Source organism: Leptonotus elevatus, chromosome 14 (assembly GCF_054856555.1).
Source record: "Leptonotus elevatus isolate MCC_2025b chromosome 14, RoL_Lele_1.0, whole genome shotgun sequence".
Taxonomy (NCBI): Eukaryota; Metazoa; Chordata; class Actinopteri; order Syngnathiformes; family Syngnathidae; genus Leptonotus; species Leptonotus elevatus.
In genome coordinates, this window is record NC_141252.1 from 12,234,521 (window position 1) to 12,254,262 (window position 19,742).

At 40.6% G+C, this 19,742-nt stretch overlaps 2 protein-coding genes across 4 annotated transcripts; one reads left to right on the forward strand and one right to left on the reverse strand.

The window, feature by feature from the left end:
• Positions 1-8,592: 8,592 nt before the first annotated feature.
• LOC147163010 (protein FAM181A-like) lies at positions 8,593-12,114 on the forward strand. The gene is made up of 2 exons (XM_086095128.1): positions 8,593-8,954; positions 9,853-12,114. The coding sequence occupies exon 2, from the start codon at positions 9,930-9,932 to the stop codon at positions 10,647-10,649; it is 720 nt and encodes a 239-aa protein (XP_085951254.1). The 5' UTR covers positions 8,593-8,954; positions 9,853-9,929; the 3' UTR covers positions 10,650-12,114.
• Positions 9,294-19,623, reverse strand: LOC147163011 (ankyrin repeat and SOCS box protein 2-like). Of its 3 annotated transcripts, XM_086095124.1 has the most exons (9): positions 19,531-19,623; positions 18,893-19,061; positions 15,850-16,019; positions 15,603-15,758; positions 15,124-15,369; positions 14,855-15,026; positions 13,250-13,820; positions 11,901-12,054; positions 9,294-11,301 (listed from the first exon to the last, which is right to left on the reverse strand). In XM_086095124.1, the coding sequence occupies exons 2-9, from the start codon at positions 18,997-18,999 to the stop codon at positions 11,171-11,173; spliced, it is 1,707 nt and encodes a 568-aa protein (XP_085951250.1). In that variant the 5' UTR covers positions 19,000-19,061; positions 19,531-19,623; the 3' UTR covers positions 9,294-11,170. The 3 variants fall into 3 exon arrangements, with proteins under 3 accessions (XP_085951250.1, XP_085951249.1, XP_085951247.1); XM_086095123.1 differs by lacking the exon at positions 19,531-19,623 and having other exon boundaries at positions 18,893-19,237; XM_086095121.1 differs by lacking the exons at positions 18,893-19,061; positions 19,531-19,623 and adding an exon at positions 17,049-17,367.
• Between the last annotated feature and the right edge of the window lie 119 nt (positions 19,624-19,742).

A 19,742-nucleotide genomic window follows, 5' to 3' on the forward strand; every position in this document is an offset into this window, starting at 1 on the left:
AGAGAGACAGAGAGAGAGAGATTTCTCAGTCAGAACTTATCTTTAGTGCGTGCAGGGCGAGTCCGGAGGGCGGAACCGAGGGTTCGACTGATTCTTCCTCCCCGTCCCCCTTTATGTGCCAAAATACAAGCTGGGTTTGGCCACCTGGGAGCATCAGCTCACAGTGCGTGACTGCGTGTGTGTTGAGTGTGTTTGGATATGAGAGTAGCCTATTGTGTGTTTGTGCGCGTTAGCTGCACTATACGTTAGTTTTCTGTGTGTTAGTGTGCGTGTTTATGAAGAGTATCTTAATGCGTTTGTGTCTGTGTGTGTTTGCGCATGTGCAAGTTTGTGTGTTTGTATGTGTAACCCTAACGTGTTGTTATCCTTTCTTCGGAGGCTTGGTTGCAATTAGGATTAATTAAGGTTCAGATGTTTTCTGGCGTCTTCCTTGCTAAGTGAACCGACACGGCAGGACAGGATTCATGTTCGTCTTTATTCAAAACTCTTTCTTCGACGCTCGGATTCCCCCCCCCCCCCCCCTCTCTCTCTCTCTCTCTCTCTCTCTCTCTCTCTCTCTCTCTCTCTCTCTCTCTCTCTCTCTCTCTCTCTCTCTCTCTCTCTCTCTCTCTCTCTCTCCTCTCTCTCTCTCTCTCTCTCATCTCTCTCTCTCTCTCGTGTTCATGACATGCGCAGTAACAAAAGTTCAGCATGTTAAAAAAAAACAATCTAATAAATGCAATGCCCAAATCGATGATAGACAAAAGAAATATTACTGAATTTCATGAAAATAAATATGCATGTAAGTTCCCCTCCGCCAAAAGTCATCAACCTATCAACAGTGAGCATGTGCACATGTGTGTGGAGTATGACGAAATCCAATTAAAGTCGAGAGAGAGAGAGAGAGAGAGAGAGAGAGAGAGGAGAGAGAGAGAGAGAGAGAGAGAGAGAGAGAGAGAGAGAGAGAGAGAGAGAGAGAGAGAGAGAGAGAGACGCCTACAACTGACTATATGTCTTGTGCTGCGTGCGCCTGCTTAGAACACTCCAATGTCCCAAAGCATGCTGGGATAAACAGCACTGATGTAACCTGGCATTCAGCTGCAAGACATTTATAAGATATTCATAAGATATTAATTTTTTTAAATACACACGCACACTCTCACTCATGACTTATTTTTGGACAGGGGTTATGCTGGTGCATGCTGGGTCAAAGTGCAGTGGGATCTCCCAAGTCACCGGGGTCCGAGCTGCCACATCATTTTACGTGACTCAATATATAACGCAGTAACTTTCATTTTCATAGAAAGCCCTGGTGCACTCGTGCGTAAAAAGTGACACATCTTGATTTTCAGTCCAGTGCCTCGGCTTGTGTATTTGGGAATTTGGGTGTTCCAATCGGACCGAGGATGTTTTCCTTTACCTGCCCCCGGCGCACCTAGACTAAACTTTACCTCTGAAGAAAGCAGGTCTAACTTGTGGTGCAAGTATGCAGACAGATTCTGAGCTCAAGCCATCATGTTTTGTTCATAAATATGATCACAGCATGCATTATAGAAACCAATTCATTAAAGGCATTATTATTATTACGCCATCCCCCGTGCACCTCTCCTGCGCTGAATTGAAATGGAATTCAGGGAGCCGCTTGCATTGACTTGGAGCTAGTTGGCTGTGTTCACGCCCACAACAGAGCGTTTATACTTTAAAAAAAAAAAAAAAAAAGGAGACTACACCCATGCGCACACCTAGACCACACTTTGCGCTACACTTGGGCATGAAAGTATAATTTTTGGGGGGGAAATATCGCAAATTGTTTTCACTTTTAATAACAGTTTGATATGATAAGCATTTTTCTTATAACCACTTTTTAAAGAAATCAAGCAGTAATGGAGCAAATAATTTTTCTGTCTGATTTCAAAAGTTGTTATCCCTTAATCTGTTGTGTATTGTATGCAAAATAATATGATGTGGTGACGATACAGTTATCTATTTTCACAAGCATATCTTAGGAACAAAACAAAAAAAAGAAAGTAATATTTATTTGATCAACTATTAAAAAACGTTATTATAATTTTTTTCACTCAAAAAAAAGTTACTTTTCACGAGGACAGTTTTGAGTAAATTTTAGCGGTTAATTAAAGGGGGGGGGGGGCTACTTAAGGGTTAAGGAATGAACCTAGAGCTTCAGGTTAGGAGATAGCCACTCTACCACCTTTGCTATGCCTCTCCTGCTGTGTGTTAGTATATTTATGGTCAGGCATAATCCTTGTACCTCCAAGACCCGTTTGGTCTCATTTTGGACACGCCAGCAATGCAGTATAGTGGCAAACACCAAGAGTGGCAAGGCTCAGGTGATAGAGTTGCTATCCCCCAAGTTGAAGGTCATGAATTTGTTCCTCAACCCTTGAGTATTTTTTTTAATGGTAAAATGTACTTTAAACTCTCTTTGTAAAATGTACTTAGAATTTCAGAAAAATAACTTTTCAAGTAAATATTACTCTTTTGTTTTTTACAGTGTTCCGCCATAATGGTCTGGGAAAAATATGCCTCGAAAGTCCAACATAACTTGGAGTTCAGACCATGTTCATGTGTGATTTCAGATCATTTCATGAGATTTCAGCTATTCTCTAAGATTCCCAATTTACAAACCACATTTGTGGTTCCTTCTCAAGTTTTTTCTTATTTTTTTCTTTGCCTTCTTGTGGTCAAAATCAGGGGATGTCGTTAATATTTGTCAACCGTGGGCGTGTGAAGCCCTTTGAGACTCTTCTGTGATTAGGGGCTTTATAAATAAATTTGGCTCGACTAGAATAAATCTTTGTCTCGATTGTCTGCCACGCTAATTCCATTGCATTGTTATAAAAATAACAATAATCTAATGTATTTTCTAGGGCTAGGTTTCCCAATACTTTTTCCATACTCTGCGTCATCGGCCTGTTGCGTAACAACACTGGTCGGTTATGAAATGATGCCGCAGCCCACAGCCATGTAGTGTACGTGACAATCACAGTTAACTGGCAGTGAGAATCAAACCTTTGGTGCTCATTGTAGTGCTGCCTCTGACACAAGAGCTGGTGGAAAGACGTTGGATCATTGCTGCGTGGTAACACGGCTCTACAACTCACACTTACTGGGACACACATTTTCCTGTGGTCATTATGTCACCGCCTATTACTGATAACTTTTGCAAAATCATCCTTTTTCTTTTACTGCAACTAATGAAGAAAATTAATGTTTGTGGTTTCAGTTGTCCATCACCCAAATGGGTCCACGACTCCATGACTGAAATTTACGCAAACTTCACACAGTTCTGCCTGAGCTGAGGTTTGAATGTGGAACTTCAGAACTGTGACAAACAACAACAAACTTTGGAATAATCTTTCCTCTTTTTGCATGTTAATCTTAAAATATGTTTAGGTTCCGAATGGTTGACCTGCCCCAAAAAAAAAAAAAAGTGGAAGCGGCTTTAAGGAAATTGAGGTTAGATTATTCTCTGCTCGTGTCACTTTTAATAAAGCCAGTTGATAATTGAAAAAGCAAAGTGCAGCCTTCTTGTGGAGAGCCTCATCATGTACGAGTGCATTATGCAGCATTTTTAAAACTTGCATGGCTTGATTTGTCTAACAAAAGCGGTCTGCAACCCGCAGCTCTGGAGCCACATGTGGCTCTTTGTGATTCTCTCTCTCTAATATATATATATGTATATATATATATATATATATATATATATATATATATATATATATATATAAACACAGTATATAGTAGAAATTATTTATTACATATGTATTTTCATTTCTTAGAAAAATAAACATTTAAATGAATTAATGATTAGATAAAAAACGAATAATATTTAAAAAATGACAGAATCCAAAATTTTAAGTTGTCAGAAAAAGACAGACGGTATAGATGAAAATGTCTTTAAAAAATACTTTAAAACATCCAAAAAAGTGTTTAAAAAATGACCATAAAATGTCCAAAAAGGAAGAAGAAAAGCAGAAAGTGTCCACAACATTGCCAAAAAGGTCAGAAAAATATTATAGCAAAAAAGGCAGAAACAATTATTTAAAAAAAAAAACAATAATCAAAAAAAGAAAATAATAATAATAAAATGTCCAAAATGAAGAAGAGACATAATGTGTCCATAAAACTGCCCAAAATGTCAAAAATTTGACAGAAAAGGAGAAAAGTCTAAACATGTATGACAAATTAATTATTTAAAAAAAAAATAAAAAAATACAAAAACGTTTGACGAAATATAGAAAAATAAATTTGACTTGTAAAGCAGAAAACACCTATTTGCTGTCCCACTGCACGTGAAACTGAGCAAAACAGTCAGCTTCTTTTTTACTGACTTTATGAAGTACAGAATTGGATCGGGCAAAGCGTCGACCAAGCGGTTCCGCTCGTCCAGTCTCTCCTTCAATACGTCCCGTTATTGATTATCTGACTAGGCGAAAAGCACTCCATCCTCCCTGGTTCCTTCCTCCTTCTAATCTAACAAGCAGCCTCAGCATATACATCACTGCCCTTTTTTCAAGTCACATGAGGAAGCGTCCTTATTAAATTGCTTTTTGGTATGCGTCCTTGCCAAGTCTTTCCATTTCGGCGAGCACACCAGTGCCAAGAAGATCATTTCAAACTCAACCAATCAATGGTGGTCAATGTAGAGGCCAATTTCTTGATGTACTTGAAGGTTCTGCGTCAGCGTTAGGGGTGAGCGTGGAAGTGGAGTGCCCTCTTGTGGCAGGAAGTGCACATGACATGCCTAAAATCCAGCAACACCATTTATTTACATTGTCCAGTTTAAATATAGTGCGTTAATTGGTCAGTTTTGAAAACTTACACATAATGATTGTTGCTATCAAATTATGAACCACTAATAGCCTTTCTTAGATTCTCAAAGATGATTCAGCCATCATCAATATTTAAGAGAAAGTGAAAATGTATTATTCATGTTTTACACCACTTATAGATAATAAAAAAAACAAAAAAAACATCTACTATCAAACATGTCAAGGCACCCTCTGACCTCATACTGTATATGTTTAGTATGTATGACCTCCAAAGACAAAAATGTACATGTTTTTGCAGCAACCTGTACAAATGTTTCTGAAATACAGACAGTTATTTGGACAGTTTCAAATTCCCACATGAACGTCATCTCCACTAGGATAGGAATCGCTCAGAATTTAACAATTGCGATTCCATTATGGTATCGCTTATTAATCTGATTCCGTATCGATTCTCATTGTGTGAGGAAATGAAAAAATACAAATGGGTTTGTTTGCTTTAACCCTCCAAAGGAAGTGATATATTTGTGTTTTAAATTATTTTAATTTTTTGTTTTTCGTTACATTTCACGGTGAAAGAAAGGCATACATTTGGGGGGGTTCTATTGCTGCCCAAATTTGACCCGTAGGACAGTATGTGTGAGTCATCAAAACTACTGCATATTTAGATAATCATCCAGTAGTTATTATTCTTTAAATTACAAATATGTATTCTGCATGTTTGTAAGTCATATTTCATTTTTTCAGGTTGTTTTTATTACACTTTTAATTAAGAAATAAAAAAAAATTGAAATCTGTATGTTTACTTTTACATATCCAGTATTGTTGATTGTAGTGAAGGTGATTCGCATTTTCCAGGAAAGTGTCCGCCATCGCAGCCTTTCCAGCCTATCTTTGCAATGCCCATCTATTTATATGCAAAGTCACACAACGATAAACGTCTTATAAAAGCTTTTTCTCTTATCAATGTTACGGCCTAACTTCCATTAGGAAGCTCATAAGCCAAATGTTGACGCCAACGTTCCTTTTTTTATACATCTTTATCTGGCTTGCTTCTTATGCTGCAAAAACACCCGATTTGCTCCCAGGGGGGATCAATGAAGTGCTATTTTTAAGCAATGACGATCCGGTGACTAAGAAAAGAGGCTCACGTCAATGCTGCAAGATGGAAGATATGCTGGGGCTACTTCAATGTCTGTGCATGATAAGCTAGCTTAAACTTTTTGCATTTGGACTATACAATTTAAGTATATAGTGTATTATATTATATGTGAATTGGTGTATCATTTCAAACGGTTATGTTGAACTAAAGCCATACAGAAAAAAAAAATCTAATGACTGAGGTCACTTCATTGTAGCTGGTGTCTTTTAGGTCTATGTTATTTTTAGTCTATTGGATGCAATTTCACACTGCAAGGTAAACCAAGGTAAGATGTTTGGATCTATAAAAGTAAAAAAATAGCTCTCAGAACATGATCATAAATGTAGCCACTGCCTTTTAGATTTAGTTCAAAAAGTTGAAGCCACCTGTACTCACGCACAGCCAGTTCGATTTATAGATGCCACTCTACTTCCTCCGTCTCATTCTCCTGCACTTCAAACGTTTCATGGAAAGGCCCCACTGGGTGGAGGGCGGTGGGAGTGCTCCCATTGTTAATTGGACTTTTCAGCTAGACACAGAACTGAAAGCACAAAAAAAAAAAAAAGAAGATGAGAGTAGGACAATGGGGTCTCATTGCCTCATTCACACAAAGCAGGATGCAATGGCTGAAAAGATATAGACCAGTCGGAGCATGCGGGCTGGTGTGACTCTCCTCACTGCACTCACAAAAGTGACTGAAAGAGGACAATCAATCACGTTGGCAGCAAATAAAACACACATGGACAAAAGTGTTGGGACATCTTACGAGAACCAGAAAAGAAAAACTACGAGACTGCTTCAAACTTTTTACTTTCCGATTAAGACTTTCTGCAAGATTTGTGTGTGTGTCTGTGATCAATTTGATCAACGTTTCCAGTCCTCAGAGATGCCAGAAGGACAGCTTTCCTTTGGAAGAGTTATTGTGGCTGTGGTAGCACAGGTAGCACAAAAAGTCAGGACTTGAACAGGGGGTGTGTAGACATTTTATAGACACTGCATGTATGGTAGACTATACAATGGTCTTTATGCTATCCTCATTCCAAAGCTTCGAGTTATTTGGAACTCACAGCATTAAATTAAAATTACAAGGGATTAAATGTTAAACGTGGACAAAATTTATTTGAGTATTTTAGTGAAATCCGTTTTCTTAACTATGAATTCAGAGTTAAGATGATCCTCAAATTGATTTAACTTCGATGTTCAAGAAATCTGGGTAACTTTCATTCTTGAAATGAAATGTTTCAATGTAAACGATAACCTCCCAATGCAAATTTCTCCATCGTGAGACCAATAAATGTTTATCTGATCTAATGTATATGCAGGTGTTCTCTATTACTTGGGCACAAATATATATTTTTTTTTATTAATTATTTCTATTAGGGATGTTTGTTACCATTATTTTTTCAGACAATACCAATACTCAACTTGAGTAGTCACCAATACCGTTACAAGACCACTTGTACTTTTGATACATAAATTAATTAATTTAAAAAAAATCAAATCAAAAGAAAGAAAAGAAAGACCCAATATTTTCCTTAAAATGACATGAAAATAATGGCAAATTTCCTATTCTTCTAATTTCTAGTTCTTGATCATAACAAGCCACAAAACGAGGCTGATTGTGACGTTTTGGTATGCCGGGAAGCAAGACGGTGAGGCAGGTGAGCTCACAAAAGAGTAAATTAATTTAAAGAGAATGATCAGGCCAACAAAAAGGTGCTTGGGTTATCAAAAAAACACACAATTAAAAATACTCCAAAATATAAGATTCTGAACACACACAAAAAAATACTGTGATATGAACAAGACTTAACTGGAGACAGCAAACAAACGGGAAAACAGAGAATAAGCTGACGAGATAACGAGAGACACCTGAACAAAACATAAGTGGCTGAGGGAGCTGATTGGATGACACGGTGGCCCACGTTGACAAGTACAGGTGTACACAATATAAAACCTAATGAGAGTGACAGTGGAAAAAGGGACTCAAGGAAAAATATGACAACTAAAATCCAATTAAAATCAGATCACCACCGACCGTGTCTGGGTCCATCCTGACTTTTGACTGATTATTTAACCTTTCAAGAGGTGTGTCCCAAGACTTTTGCTTTTCCGCTGTGTGAATTTCAGACTGTACACTCAACCCCGAGGTGTCCCACACAAAAGCTCTATCCTCGGTGCTCCACATCAATGAGGGGATGAAGGCCAATTAGCATTTCACAAGTGGGCCTTTCCTCCTCCTCACCCTCCTCTTCCACCTTCCCCGCAGTCCTCCGCTCCTGTCCTGCATGGGCCCTTGTTGTGGCCGTTGGCAGGGTGACAGTGCTCGAGTGTGCAAACTTGTGCCATTGTCCACCGGCCAGGGGGAGCCATGGAGACCCCCAATAATATGACACAGGAAAATGTTTGCTGATGGCAATTCTATGGGCTTTGTCCCACTCTTTCTCCTTCATGACGACTCGATTTAAGTCTCTAAATGTTTGACTACAAATGCAGGAGTGCTATCCAGCTCCCTTTGCTTTTGTCCCGCCGGGTTTGAATGAGTAATTCAGCCTTTGTGCGGCTCGATTGAGGGGGCAAACAGAAAGACAAGATTCTTGAGCGCTCAAGCCCCTTTCCATGGTTATGCACTCTTTAGATAGCCCCCGTCCCCTCCTCCTCCACTTCCCGCCGTAACTTGGAGATGCAAACGCAACTTTATTTAAATGTAAACATTACCGCGCATCGCCGCGGTTAAATGCCGCATACTGTAAAGGGGGGAAAAAATGACGTAATAGAAAGACCAGCGAAAGGCAAACAACGCATCGCTACTAAAGTGCCTTTTTTTTAACCTCTACATCTCCATGACAACAATGTGCGATGGAGAAGAATTGGATAGCAGGGCGCTCGCAGGCTGATTGTGATCCATTGTAAGGGGTCTGAGGTCGCTGATTGGTTCAAGGGAAGCACCATAACTACAAGCAGTTTATATTCATTCAGCTTGGTCAAGTACCCCCAAATGCAGGCTGGAGGCTGCAGGACAGAGCCGCATCCGCACACCAGAGGTGAGCATTATTACTATTATTTCATATCTATAATAGAAATAAATTGTACAGCTGACGTATTTTTACATAAACAATGAGAAGCACCATAATGGAGGGGAGCATGTGCCTCGTAGTTCTGAGGTTCATGGTTCGAATCGTATTTGTCAATTTTCTCCAAAATTTCAAAACAAGCATGTGTCATTGAAGATTAAAATTCAGGGGTGTAAAATTATTTTTGTCACAGGTGGATTTTCTTCAGGCTATTGTAATTGAGAAATATAAATAATCGCCTCATCATATCAAAACTCACTGAAAATTGCTTAATTTTATTTCAAAAAGAGGTTTGGCAACAAAAAAAGCTCACAATACAACATTTTATTTTAGCAAGAAACATCAAGCACATGCACATGAATTGTTTCAGCAGGCCACATAAAATGATGGCGACAACAGGATCTGGCCCCCGGGCCTTGAGTTTGAAAACGGTGTTAAAATGTGTCCATAATTGTGAATGTGCCCTTTACAATTAGTTTCTGGGCTCAAAGACCATCCTTGCGAATACAGCATGCACAGAACACAAACCAAAGAAAGTACTCCGATATGCGTTTATATGACCAAGAATTTGGGTTAGAAAAAAAGTGAGCAGTTTATTGCCTGCATGTTTTTCTTTTCTTTTTTTGTGTGTAAATTTTTGTTTGATTAACTCTAAAAAAACTTTGACGCACACACGCTCATTCCCATTCACGCATGACGTAAACATATCATTTGGCTAGTCAAAATAAAACAGAAAACAAAGCGGATGTTGCTGCTTTGATTGACATTAGCATTAGCATTAGCCTTTCGGCGTTCCCACCCCGTTGTTGTCGACGGCATGTAAACATAGTCAGAAGATTGACGCATGTCCCTTGTCATCTACCTGCAGATTTTTCAAAATGGACGACCATTTGTAACATGGACTGATTCAACAACCAACATTTTTACACAAAAGCGCCGGATGAAATGGCAGACAGCGAGGTGAGAACGTTGCTAAATTTCGTAAACCTGGCGTCCAGCGACATCAAGGCGGCCTTGGATAAGTCGGCCCCGTGCAGACGCTCGGTGGACCACAGGAAGTACCTGCAGAAGCAGCTCAAGCGCTTCTCTCAGAAATACTCCCGAGTGCCACGATGTCACCCCCTCAGGTCCGTTCAGTGTGCCAAGCCCATTGCGGGGCTGCACGTCCCGCAGGAAAAGGCGGCCGGCAGCTGCGTGCAAACAAGCACAGGCAAAGTGGGGGGTTCTGTGGAGCAGGTGCCCATGAGGAAACGCCAGCTCCCGGCCTCTTTCTGGGAGGAACCCAAGCTGAGCAAGCGGGAGCACTCCCACTCAGGACTGAGAAAGAGTCACGCCGCCTCGATGGAGACGCGAGAACACAGGAAGGGAGGTCAAGATGAGGACGCCAAGGTCACGCTCTCCAGAGAGGCACTTAAATTGGAGCGGAACTCTCACCACGGCTTAAGCGTGTGCGCCTGCTGCCCGTTCCAATTCCACCAGCACCAGCAGGTTCTCCAAGGTCACATGGTGGTGCCCCGTCCAGCTCTAGGACTGTGGTGCAAGGCGGAGCCCGAGCCACTAGAACAGCCTCGTGGGCAGAAGATTCACACTCACGTGGTGGTCAAACCCATACCCACCAAGCCCGCCATCCCGTCTCCTATCTTCAGCGTGTTTGGCTTCATTTAAAACGTAAACAAAACTAATTATGTTCATCTCCGCAATCAATAATGAGACTCTTCCTCAGGCACTTAATGGAATACTTGGCTCTATTTTTGTTCAGGACTAAAATGCACTTCTTCATTCTCTTATTCTCTGATGGCAGACAGTAAGTTGACAGGTTTCTATTTTTAGGACTTTTTAAAGGCCTCTCTTAAAAAAAATACTCAAGGTCTCTTTCATCTTATGAGAATAGCTATAAATGTGAGGAGTTGAAATGATTTTCTTAGTCACAGTAATGTTTGATACAGCCGCTTTCATTTCTTAAATAAACAATTCCCACAAGAAGTCCCGTGGGCTTAAGTGAATTTTTATCCTTCACTGAGTTTTCCTGTAAAATTAAAATAATAATAAAGGAGATAATGTCACATCACAGAGTTTATAAAAAGACATACAGATGAGATATATTAGGTTGTAAAAAAAAAACACACACGGACAAATATAAAAGTACTTAATGGCTGAGATGCCAAGCGAGGTTCATCTAAACGTCATCAGTCCATCACAGTGAGGTATGTGATCAGTCGTCCTGGTAGAGGTAAACTCGAGAGGGATTGCAGTCTATGTGGGCCCACTTGGCTGCGAACACTCAGTCTGCAAAGGTGACGCAGCGGACGAGGTGCCACTATGGAAAGAAATATAATGATTAGTTTAAATCTGAAAATAGACGGATGGATGTGTATAAGTAGAAAGAAACACATTCGCCGCTTGCGTTGTCTGAAAAAAAGTGTGCGTTAAAAAAGAAATCACCAATAGGCAAAAATTATTCAAACTTGTCTAGCTGAATTGTTTGCGTACTAAATACATAGCAGATTGAACTTTAGTTGTGCTGGAACAGCTCCATCTGCTGGTTTTTGATGGTTATTGCACTACTTCGCCAATGCTCAGGTAGGAATAGCGCCGCGCTGTGGCCATATTTTCCCGAAGAACTTAAGGTGACTTTAACTGCATTTACTGTGTTACAATATGTCACAATATCAATAGAAATATCAAATTGTTTTTTTTTTATTTGACATACAACTTCATAAAGTCTCATGGAAAATCACTTGTGTATGCGTAATCCTGCTAACAAGTTCAGTACGACAGCAAAAAGGTGAATTGTTACACTGTGAAGGTAGAATTTATGATCTGTTGGTTCTCATTAAACTGTGCAAGTGTACCTAATATTGTGACCAGTCAGTGTAAGTACTGTGTGTGCGCGCATGTGTTTGTTTGTTGTCTTACATGACTTCCTCTTGACAGCGACCCATTCGTGGCGGCTGTCCAGGAGTTGAGTGAGTTTGCTGCACAGCTGAACATGAGCGACATAATCCAACAGCACGTCAATGATGGGTCCGGCCCATTGGCTCATTGTTGATGTTGAAATCCATTGACAGAACTAAAAGAGAGGAACACACAAGAAAAAAAAAAAAAGGAGAAGTTACATAAACAAATACAGTGGTGGGAAGTAAGAAAGTAAACAAATGCTTACTTTGTGACTACTACTTTTTTTTCATGTATCTTTACTTGAGTGTTTATTTTTCTAATATGTTTTTAATTTTACTCCCTACAAATGTCTGCACATTATAATGTTAGGCTTGTTATTTAAAAAAAATAAAATTAAAATAACGTTCATCGGATGACATGATTTAAAAAATATGTAAATAGAGAGAAGTCAACCGTGGCTGAGAGCTTGGTCGGATAAGTGATTGAGATCTTGGGGACTTTTGAGGTGGAAAAATACAAGGTCAGCAGGATCACGGAGGAACGTGAACCAGGGAACATTAACACTGATGAGAGAAGCAAGATATTCCCCTTATTTAAGAGAATTGTTTGATGTTGTCGGCTCCAAGAACAATTTGTGTGTAAATTGTGTCTTGTACCAGTCTAAAACCATATGCTTATGGCAGTCAAAAATTCTGTCTAATCTGAGGGGGGGGGGGGGGGAGTACGGAAAAAAAGTACAGAATAGCATAAAAAGAAAAACTTGAGCCAACGCTAACTAGCTAGCTACAGTTGGCCAAGGATTTTATGCTATCAAAATGTATCAAAAAATAGCTCTTAGCTAGCTAGCTCTTAAATAGCTAGCTCTTGGTTTAAAAAGAAACATTCTTTTTACCAATTTATCAAAATGTGTATTGTACATCATTTCAGAATTTAGCTAGCTAGCTCTTAGCTAAGAGCCTTGGCTCAGGTTTTTATGATATTAAAATGTGTTCCAACGCTTTTAGCTAGCTAGCCAGCTCTCGGTTTCAAAAGAAGCATTCATTGCCAAAGTGCACGAGTATCTGTAGTGAACCCCCTCATGTCCGGAGTTCGGCATTTGCAAGTTTGCTAATTGACAGATTTTTGGGAGGGAACCTATCCTCTCTTAATGGCTGAAAAACTACCCTAATCATTGTTTTTGTGCTCAGGCCAAAATCTAAGGGGGGAAAAGTGTTTTGCCCCCACCTTGTGGCATCTATAGGTAATCACAACCCTTTTTAAGTGCATGTCAATAGCTCATGGATTTTTGCCATTTTCGGAAGAGTGTAACATTTTTTGCTACCTATGACTAACGGCATCTCACAAATGTTGTTGGTACATTGTGGCACCTGTGTTACTTCATGTGCTGGTCCATTGCAGTTCAAGGAAGACACAGTGCCAATACTTCTCATGTGGGAATGTTCTGGATGAGGGCCTCTGCCAAATGGGCAGGAGAAGCAGGAAAGGGCATCACAGCCATTATCTAGAAGACACTTGAGTAGAGGCAGATTATCCCCGCACAGCGCAACAACCGCAGGGAATGCCGTGGCCCAAGATGGGATTTTGGCGTTAACGTCAACCCCTCTCTGCAGCAGCAGGGACACCGTGGCCATGCAGCTCCTCTGCACGGCCAGCAGCAGAGGACTGACGGGGTCCAGACCCGTGGCGGCACCAGCGTTCAGAAGGACCTCGGCCGTCTCGACGCCGCAGTTGGCGACGGCAAAGCAGAGGGCCGTCACGCGTCCGTCGGCGTAGCGCGCCGAGCGAGCGGGAGCCAGCGTGCCGTCGACGTTGGCACCTGCCTTGAGGAGCACAGCTGCCACTTGCGGCCTGTTGTGCTCGGCTGCCAGGTGCAGAGGGCTGATCGCGCTCTGCCGAAGCCTGGTGCGACTCGTCACAGGGACAAGCAGGGACACTATCCTGAAAACAAAAGGCACAATGTTAACTGACAAACTTTAGTTCAATGATTGGCTAACTTTTTACAAGTACCATCACACAAAAAATACTTGACTCCTCTATTACCTCTACAAGTATGTCAACATTAAAATATGGTGACAAAGTAGGCCTTAAGGGTTTATCAAACACTGGGAAAAGGTTTTATTCCTTAACATTGCTCCTCAATTATGTTTTTGTTTTGCCCCCCAGGAAGAACATATGATCCCCCTCCCCACCCCCCACCCCCGACACACACGCTCTACGTCGCAACAATAAATAGTATAATTTGAATTTTTGTATAATTTTGCACAAAAATGTTTTTTTATCAAAATTGTTACCAAAAAAACTCTTCCTAAAGGTTATATGAAACAGTACTGTACTTAAAAGTTACATACAACTGATGAGTATTATTTTATTTTTTTTGCTGTATTTGAAGTGTATTGCAAATGAAAAGTTAAAACATTTATCCCCCAGAACCTAATGTGTTGAAACTTGAAAGCTATTGTCTTTGCACTCTAAAAATAGTTAAAAAACAGGTAAAAAAGGGACACACTCAATCTTTTGGGTTATTCAATTAACCCAAAAAATTTGGGTCAGATGAATAACACATGAAATAGCCCAAAAAATTGGGTTGCTTTGTGGGTTATTAATTGAATTGTACCCAACATTTTTGGTTAAATAACTGAAAAATTTGGGTCGGTTATTTCTTACCAAATTGAATTGGGTTAATTCAATGAAGCCAAAAAATTGGGTCAAACGAATAACCCCCCCCCCCCCAAAAAAACCCCAAAAATTAGGTTGCTTTGTGGATTATTAATCAGTTTAATAACTCAAAAAGTTGGGTTGGCCCATTTTTAACCCAACCGTTTTTAGAGTGCGTCTGACACGTAGATCGCCTCAGACACTAACAATTATCTGCAGGATTCTGTTTTGTGGTTACAGCAATATCTTGCATTGCTGCTTTTTGTATCATATTCATAGGCACAGTGTTTTCACTTGCAATGGAGAAATAAACTCACTCATGGTGTCCATGTTGCGCTGCAATATGCAGCGGAAGTAATCCTGAGTTTGACGTCTTATTAGCGTCTGCATTTTTGGACAACAACACCGCCACAATTTCCTTGTGGCCATTTTTACTGGCTTCGTGCAGCGCTGTCACACCGTCACAAGTCTGCATGTTCACATTGGCACCTAATAAACCACAAAAAAAAACACTATTTTATAATCCATCCATTTTCTGAACCGCTTATTCCTATCAGTCAATATTCAGCAATACAACTATAGTTACCTTTCCCAATGAGGTAATTCAGTGCCTTCAAGCGTCCCAGTTGAGCTGCTACAATGAGTGGTGTGATGCTGTACATGTTGGAGGGCTTAACAGTGGCCCCCGCTCCAATGAGTATGTCACACATGGCAATATTGTTCCGGGACACGGCCTCGTGAAGGGCTGCCCATCCCCGAGCACACCGCTGGTTCACGGAGGCCCCGAAGGAGAGGATGAGGCTCACCATGTCCGCGTTGTCCAACCTGCAGGCTGCAGAAGAACAGCAACAGTCATACTAATATTATTGTGTATTGTTAGCCTCCCCCATGTGCCTGAATAAAAACCAAATCATTAGGAACAACTCTCAAATGATGCATTGCTCTTTAACAACAACAAAAAAACAGAACACAGCTGACTTTTTAATTGCACTGTGCAGCTAATATTGTGGGCCAGTAAGTGTTTTATTGTCGTTGTGTGTTTGATAAATAATGGAACCGCTCTACCTATATACAAAGGGGTTTCTTTGTTCTTGCTGCTAATGTCAGGATCAGCTCCATATTCCAGTAGACACTTCACACATGACAAATGTTCACCAGACACAGCAAGCAGCAAGCCCGTCTGTTCCTGCAGGGTGCGTTTGTCTGCACAACCTGGATACGCTGGAACAGGAAACAACACACAAACCAGTTGAGGGATACATTTGTGAACCAAACATGGCCATTTAAATATATTTGCACGATAGCTGATTACCTTTCAGTAAGGTCCTCAAGCACTCAGGCTGTCCACTGGAGGCTGCATGATGCAAAGGGATCCAGCCTTCTTTGTTCTCCCACATTAGGTTGTGAGGAGAAGATGCTGCCTGCTTTTTAACAGCCTCCACATCCCCCATTCGGATGGCCAGGACCACTGGGTCAACATCCCTTGGAAGAGAAAGAAGAAACCACTTAGTCATAGTCATATATAGAATAAAATAGGGCAGAGGACAGCGCCCACAATAGTGTTACAAATTACAATCACACCAACATCCATCATATAAGACTGATCATATATATATATATATATATATATATATATATATATATATATATATAGAGAGAGAGAGAGAGAGAGAGAGAGAGAGAAAATAGAAAAAAAAGGCATATGGGGTAGATGCCACGGATTTCCGACTTCCGGGTTTTACACATCAGCGCCGTTTCCGGCCACTGCTGGCGTTCCAACACTCGCACCCCCCACCCCTGCGCCCCCCCAACCACACGCTCCAGTTCATCGGCGGGAGTGTATCTGAAATGCTTCGGACATTGAGTCAGACACTACACACTTGCAGCCTCGCACCCGTCGAAGGGAACGCGCAACAGAGGGGCACAAAGGCAAGTACTGGGACGCGGCCCACACATCGCAAACCGGAAACGGAAACAAAGTTGATGGGTGAAAACCCGGAAGTCCCGCCTCCTCCGTGGCATACAGTCTATTATGACCACATATATACAGTAGAGATATATTTTATTAACAAAATGTTTTTTGTTTTTTTTGTTTTAATTAACTATAATAACCTTGATCTGCGGCCCTGATTATTACAACTACTACGATGATGATTATATAAATAAAGATGACTTGATGTACTAATAATAATAATAATAAAATTAATCATCATCATCATCATCCTTATTATTATTATTATTATTATTATTTTACACAATAAATGTCACCAGAATTAATGGCAATGTCCCTGTAGGCTTGCAGACTCATCAAAAGAAAGACAAAAACAAAAAAACAAAACGGTCGTTATTACACCGGTTAAAAATAGGAACATAAAAAAAACTCCTTGGCGCAAGTAATGAGAACGATCGCAGTATTTTAAAAACGGTACGTTCCGTTTCGGTAGTATTGTAAATCGTATTCACACAATGGCAGCCATATAAACGCACAACATAAACACCCAAGAGACTCACTCAGCGTGTGACGTCACGTTAATTCCCCAGCTGTCTCCACGCAGTCTCGACGTTACCTCATCGTCATCATCATCATTATCAATAGATGGCTTCGTTCGGCCGTGACGAAACTGAGCTAAATATTGGTAATAGCTGAATTTGGTCATCGTGGCTGGAGGGCGCCGGGTGGTGACAGCTGAGTTGTCACACGCGACACGCAGTCGTACGAGCACGGCGGTGGGCAGGCTGAAAGGCAAGGAGGCAGCAGGCGTGGGGGGATCAGCTGTGGCCGCTCGGATTATTTTAGGATCTTATTGTGAGGCATGCTTCATCCTTATATGTCAGGACACTCACGCGTCCTCTGATAACATGAAGCCTGCCCTGAACACAACGCAGACTTGTCTGCCTTGCCATCATTTGCCTTCGTTATTTGCATGCGTCCTTTGCTATTTAAACACTCTGCTTAAAACGGGTGGGGGAAAAAACAAGATAGGCCTACTGTATTCGTAACCATAAACTCAATTCATGATGATTGACACGTTTCAAGAAAATAAATTTATTTATTTTTTTATTACGGGTGCACTGTTCTCGTACTTGTAAAAATGCAGCAATGCCGGTCTGAAATATTCTGTCTAGAAATGTAAACAGATAATGACACTTATGCTAAATATGTTCAACGTTCTTTTTTAATATGATTTTTTGTTTCGTTCTGTATTAAGTCTTTAATAATTTCAGTAAAAGAAATAGTGCTGCTGAGTACAGTAATCAGCCTTGAACTTAAAGCTACTGAACATAGAATATTCCATTTCGAATGGCTACTGCCACCTGCTGACCAAAAATGAAACTGCACATACCGTTCTTCACGTACACACCACGCACATTACGTCACATCCGCAGACAGGGCGCGAGAAATTCTAAACCGAATCCAGTCTGAAAACTATTGTCCAGAGGCTTGCAGGAGTACCCATTGTGAACAGCTAAGGTCTTAATCTACTAATTAAAAGGCATTTCACTCATAAATGGTCAAATAAACAGCTTATTGTAAAGTTATTTTGGGAGGGGGGGAAAGTTCCATATTGCAACTTTAGGTTCATTTAAGTGGAATCAAAAGAACAAACATACTTTCTAGAAGACCACAACAGAAGTCATCAGTTCATTTTTGCTGGGACCTCAAAAGAGGAAATGAAAAACACGTCTGCCCTTCGTATAACCTTTTTTCCACCTGTTATCTGGTGCGGTGTTTGTATTCTTACAGCAAACCCATGTGACCGTGCATACGACCTGGAAAATGTATATAGTATGGTAGTACCTGTATGTGTTTAACATTACTGAATATGGGCGGCCTTCCATGTTGCCTCAACATCAAACATGAAATCAGCCAATCCTGTAGATATGATTTTTTTTTGTGTGCTTTGGCCAACCTTATAGTCATCCATGGACAAAAAGAACGTTTAATCCTACAAGTATTGCTTGTTTGCACAAAGATTATTTTGGAGCAGCAAGCCAATAAGTATGTTGTCTCAATGAAGAAATAAAAGTTGACATGGTAAAGTTAAAGTGTCACATCACGCACATGATTGGTCTTTTTTTTTTTCAACTTTGTGGCTTTACAATTTGCATTTTTGTCAATGTCATGATGTAAAGGAAACATGTTAGTGTTCCTAATAAGATAAAGAGTACTAGCCATCCATTTTGTCTAGTACTTGTCCTTATTGGGTGACGAGTGAGCTGGATTTTGTGATTTTTGGATTTTTGTTGTTGTTGTCAACATTCAAACATACTTTCTAGAAGACCACAACAAACAGTCCACGCTGATGACTTAACGATAGTGACAAGGAAGCAGAATACATCATTGCATTGCTCACCTTAGTACAGTGTTGCTTGATGCATGGAAAGTATCGCCAGCCAGCCTGTTTTTGACATCCACGTCCAGCCTCTGATAAAGAGACCCAAATCTGTTGACTGCAATCATCCCAAAAGTCCAGTCAAATATCCACTGCGTCCTGATGTTTTGCCCACAGACTCGCGACGTAGCTGTTGATCCGGAACGCAGAATAAGAAGAGCAAAAACGCTAACATGGCGCGTCAATAAAACATTTAGTATAATATCCAGAGGCCCATTTGAGGAGATTGTGCATTCTCTCTCTATAAATCAGGCTACACTAACATGAAAGCTCTGCGATGTGCTGTGGTTGACATCAGAGAGCAGCTCAGGCGATGAGGACAGATACCTTTTAAGGATATGTTGAACTGACTTTGCTCCCATTTGCAGCTCCACTGGGAAAGCTGATGGGAAGTTATGTCTTGGTCAAGTTAATTGCATTGTCAAATGTTGTAGCAGGAGTTTGACGCTTGACATTAAAGCGCAGATTAGAAAAAACATACAAACACAGAACACATACTGTATCTGTAGAGTGTGTGTGTGGGGGGGGGGGGTCCAAATACATGTACAGTACTGTATGACCAAATATAATATTACATCATATACAAGGTTTTAACTCACCCGAGAGCCAGAGATCATTGAATCAATATCAAAGAGTTCTCGTGATGAATCAGCGCTTGTCACGTACATTCGGGTTTCGCAATCATGTCTGCAGAAGTGTTTGTGAAATATGTTTCCTGTGACAAAACTGGAGGTGGCGTCTGCTTGTTGTGCGACACAAACACGTCTTTCAAGCGTGTCTGTTTGCAGCCAGAGGAACTGGACCAGACTTA

Coding starts and splice junctions, on each gene's coding strand:
- LOC147163011 (XM_086095121.1), bottom strand. CDS start 17,194: ATGACCAAATTCAGCTATTACCAATATTTAGCTCAGTTTCGTCACGGC. Junction 16,020..17,048: donor AACGTGACGTCACACGCTGA/GTGAGTCTCTTG, acceptor TTCTCTTCCAAG/GGATGTTGACCCAGTGGTCC. Junction 15,370..15,602: donor AGAAACCCCTTTGTATATAG/GTAGAGCGGTTC, acceptor GTTCTTCTGCAG/CCTGCAGGTTGGACAACGCG.
- LOC147163010 (XM_086095128.1), top strand. CDS start 9,930: ATGGCAGACAGCGAGGTGAGAACGTTGCTAAATTTCGTAAACCTGGCG.